The sequence below is a fragment of the Diaphorina citri genome, unplaced genomic scaffold, assembly GCF_000475195.1.
Source record: "Diaphorina citri unplaced genomic scaffold, Diaci psyllid genome assembly version 1.1 scaffold1792, whole genome shotgun sequence".
NCBI classification, from domain to species: Eukaryota; Metazoa; Arthropoda; class Insecta; order Hemiptera; family Psyllidae; genus Diaphorina; species Diaphorina citri.
This window is the reverse complement of record NW_007379218.1, coordinates 53,338-57,380: the sequence shown is the minus strand read 5'-3', so window position 1 is coordinate 57,380 and position 4,043 is coordinate 53,338. Positions and strand designations below refer to the sequence as shown.

General features: G+C 42.6%; 1 protein-coding gene across 1 annotated transcript in view; it reads right to left on the bottom strand.

The window, feature by feature from the left end:
- Window positions 1-2,955: 2,955 nt before the first annotated feature.
- Window positions 2,956-4,043, bottom strand: part of LOC113470741 — a 6,672-nt gene continuing 5,584 nt past the window's right edge. Inside the window, exons 3-5 of the mRNA XM_026829425.1 lie at window positions 3,945-4,043; window positions 3,698-3,826; window positions 2,956-3,396 (exon numbers count right to left, since the gene is read on the bottom strand). Coding sequence (XP_026685226.1) covers window positions 3,036-3,396; window positions 3,698-3,826; window positions 3,945-4,043 — 589 coding nt within the window. The 3' untranslated portion in view covers window positions 2,956-3,035. The remainder of the gene's footprint in view (window positions 3,397-3,697; window positions 3,827-3,944) is intronic.

Here is a 4,043-nt window from a genome sequence, read left to right as displayed (position 1 = left end):
GGGAATCGAACCCGGGTCTCCCGCGTGCAAGGCGAGTGCAGTGACCACTACGCCATGGGAGCTGACTCGACACTATAACAATTACAACATTCCAACAACCTGAATCCGGAAAAATAGCCCAATAATAGAGTTCTTCCCCCCTAACTTGCGGCACACTACAGTGCAGTGACCACTACGCCATGGGAGCTGACTCGACACTATAATAATTACAACATTCCAACAACCTGAATCCGGAAAAATAGCCCAATAATAGAGTTCTTCCACCCTAACTTGCGGCACACTAGGTATCATTACTTCTTTCTCATTGTACGATTTGTACATGTTTGATGTGTAGGTATCTTGAGATTCATGAGAGAAAGAATCATCGAGGCACGCTAAAACCCTCCCGTTAACCGGTTTCCAAGAGAGGTAAAAAAAAAAGAAAGAAAGAATTTGTTTTGCTCGATTTGGAATCTGCTTAAATCGGCTGGTTCCAATTTGTGTTGTACCATGTCCGAGTGTGAAGAAGAAGAACAAGAAGAAGAAAAAGAAGAGGAGAAAAAAGTGAAAAAAATTCTCAAGTATAGGTACATTACTACGTAATTACGTATACATGTGATCAGGTCCGGTAATCGCGAGACTTTCTCATTGTACAATTTGTACATGTTTGATGTGTATCTTGAGATTCATGAGAGAAATAATAATCGAGGCACGCTAAAACCCTCCCGTCAACCGGTTTCCAAGAGAGGTAAAAAAAAAAGAAAGAATTTGTTTTGCTCGATTTGGAATCTGCTTAGATCGGCTGGTTCCAATTTGTGTTGTACCATGTGCGAGTGCGTGAAGAAGAAGAAAATGAAGATGAAGAAGAAGAAGAAGAAGAAGAACAACAACAACAAGAAGAAGAAGAAGAAGAAGAAGAAGAAGAAGAAGAAGAAGAAGTGAAGATGAAGATGAAGAAGAATATGAAGAAGGAGGAGAAGAAGAAGAACAAGAAGAAGAAAATGAAGAAGAAGAAGATTAGATCGGCTGGTTCCAATTTGTGTTGTACCATGTGCGAGTGCGTGAAGAAGAAGAAAATGAAGATGAAGAAGAAGAAGAAGAAGAACAACAACAACAAGAAGAAGAAGAAGAAGAAGAAGAAGAAGAAGAAGAAGAAGAAGTGAAGATGAAGATGAAGAAGAATATGAAGAAGGAGGAGAAGAAGAAGAACAAGAAGAAGAAAATGAAGAAGAAGAAGAAGAAGAAGAAGAAGAAGAAGAAGAAGAAGAAAAAGAAGATGAAGATGAAGAAGAACAAGAAGAAGAGGAAGAAGAGGAGGAAGAGGAGGAAGAAGAAGAAGTAGAAGTAGAAGAACAAGAAGAAGAAGATGAAGAAGAAGAAGAAGAAGAAGAAGAAGAAAAAAGAAGAAGATGAAGAAGAAGAGGAGGAGAAAAAGTGAAAAAAATTCTCAAGTACATTACTACGTAATTACGTATACATGTGATCAGGTCCGGTAATCGCGAGACATAGGTAGTTTAAAGCTTCTAATATTAGTTGTAGGTATTAGAGTATTAGAGGAACTGCTGGGGGACGTTAAACAGGGACAAGAAGAAGAAGAAGAAGAAGAAGAAGAAGAAGAAGAAAAAGAAGATGAAGATGAAGAAGAACAAGAAGAAGAGGAAGAAGAGGAGGAGGAAGAAGAAGAAGAAGTAGAAGAACAAGAAGAAGAAGTAGAAGAACAAGAACAAGAAGAAGAAGAAGAAGAAGAAGAAGAAGAGGAGAAAAAAGTGAAAAAAATTCTCAAGTACATTACTACGTAATTACGTATACATGTGATCAGGTCCGGTAATGGCAAGACATAGTTTAAAGCTTCTAATATTAGTTGGAGGTATTAGAGGAACTGCTGGGGGACGTTAAACAGGGAGTAGACCAGCTTAGTCTGGCTGGAGGACTATAAACAGTGAGTATACCAGCCTGAATTTCGTTTGCTAAAGAAATAGCAAAGGTTGAGTCGAAGGGCATCCACTCGTAAAATTCTGTAGCCAAAACCAAATGTCAACCCAAAAGCGATCAGCCTAGGGCTGATTGAGAGGCTGACGAAAAACGCCGACCACGTCTATACACGGGAAAAGGCGAAGAAGAAAGAAAAAATATTAGATGAACTGCTGCAACTCCTGAGGTCTTATCTCTCCAAGATAGAATAAAATCCGCCTCGGGCGGAAATCTAACGCTCCGAGCTAACTAGGCTCGAAGGATTTTTAATTTCTATTACCCTTACGTATCTATACAAGGTAATGAGAAACCATAGCAGTTACAGTTCCCTCTGTCAAACCTCTTAAAAAAAATAATAATAATATAGGTACATTTTTGTAAGAGGTTTGATAGAGGGAACTGTCACTGCCAAGTTCTTATCGCCCCAAGAGCGAAGAGGAAAGCAAGACAGGATAGGAGAAAGCCAGCCGTTGCGAGAACGAACATTATCCCTTCAGGATAAAATCCGCCCCGGGCGGGAATCGAACCCGCGGCCTAGCGCTTACGAGACAGACGCACTACCAACTAAGCTAACTAGGCTGGCTTAACTTGGTTGAAAAGGAAAACGTTGACTCGTGCGATAGTGGTGAGGCAATCAGGATCTTGGATTGCAACACTTCATATGATTCAGTATCAGCTATCAGCATATATAATTGTTCCACTCGCATTCTTGACAAGTGTTTACACACAGTCGCCATGTTGTTTACATTTGAACACCTAATCAGTACTGACGTCATGGTACACATTGCAAAAGTGACGTCATGACATGAAAGCCAAAACAAGTAGGTAATAATAATAATAATAGTGCTTATTTATACTGCTCGCATCCGGATGGATTTCACCAATATTTTTTCAGTCCCTAGGAGGCCCCTCAAGTTAACAGCCTGTTAAGCCCCATTTCATTTGTATAGGCTTGATATGGCTTTTAAACTAACAGGCTGTTAGAGACTAAAAAGAAGGTTGGTGAAACCCACAACAAAAAACAAGTCAAAAATAAGACTCAAAATGCAAACAATTTAATTTAAAATAAAATCAAAAGTATTGTCTTACCTGAATCTCTGCTTGGACTTGACATAGTTATCGCTCGGACTCACAATCCCAATATTGTACAGAATATCACCGCCATATTCCGCCCCACTAGACGAACCGCCCTTTTTGCCGCCACCAATCACAGACGTCGAAAACCCCAACGGAAGGGCGGCCGAACCGAAACTCAAATTCAAACTGAACTTCCGCTTTTTAGGACCGCCAACGGTTGATAATTCGTTCGATTTGTTGATTAGGTTGAGGCTGAATTTGCGCCGCCGCTTGTCGGTTGGAAAGGTGCGTGTTTCGGCGTCTTCAGCGGTTTGGTGGCGTACGACCTCGGTGGAAGCGGTTGCGGAGCTGGGCTTCTTTTGACGATACCTCCCCGCTTTTTAGGACCGCCAACGGTTGATAATTCGTTCGATTTGTTGATTAGGTTGAGGCTGAATTTGCGCCGCCGCTTGTCGGTTGGAGAGGTGCGTGTTTCGGTGTCTTCAGCGGTTTGGTGACGTACCTCAACGGTGCTTCCAGCGGTTTGGTGGCGTACGACCTCGGTGGAAGTGGTTTCGGAGCTGGGCTTCTTTTGCCGATACCTCTACGTACCTCAACGGTGCTTCCAGCGGTTTGGTGGCGTACGACCTCGGTGGAAGTGGTTTCGGAGCTGGGCTTCTTTTGCCGATACCTCCTGTCGGGTCTGTCTTCACGACCAGTTAGGTTGTCTTTGTTGAGACTAGTTAGGTTATCTTTACCGGGACTAGATTGGCAGTCTTTGCTGGAACCAGTTAGGTAGTCTCTGCCGGGACTTGTGAGCCTGTCTTTTCCGGGACTAATTAGGTCATCTCTGCCATGAGCAGCTAGGAACTCTTTTCCAGGACTAGGGACGTCATTTTCCCTATCCCTTCTCGGGTCATCTGCCGGGACTTGTGAGCCTGTCTTTTCCGGGACTAATTAGGTCATCTCTGCCATGAGCAGCTAGGAACTCTTTTCCAGGACTAGGGCCGTCATTTTCCCTATCCCTTCTCGGGTCC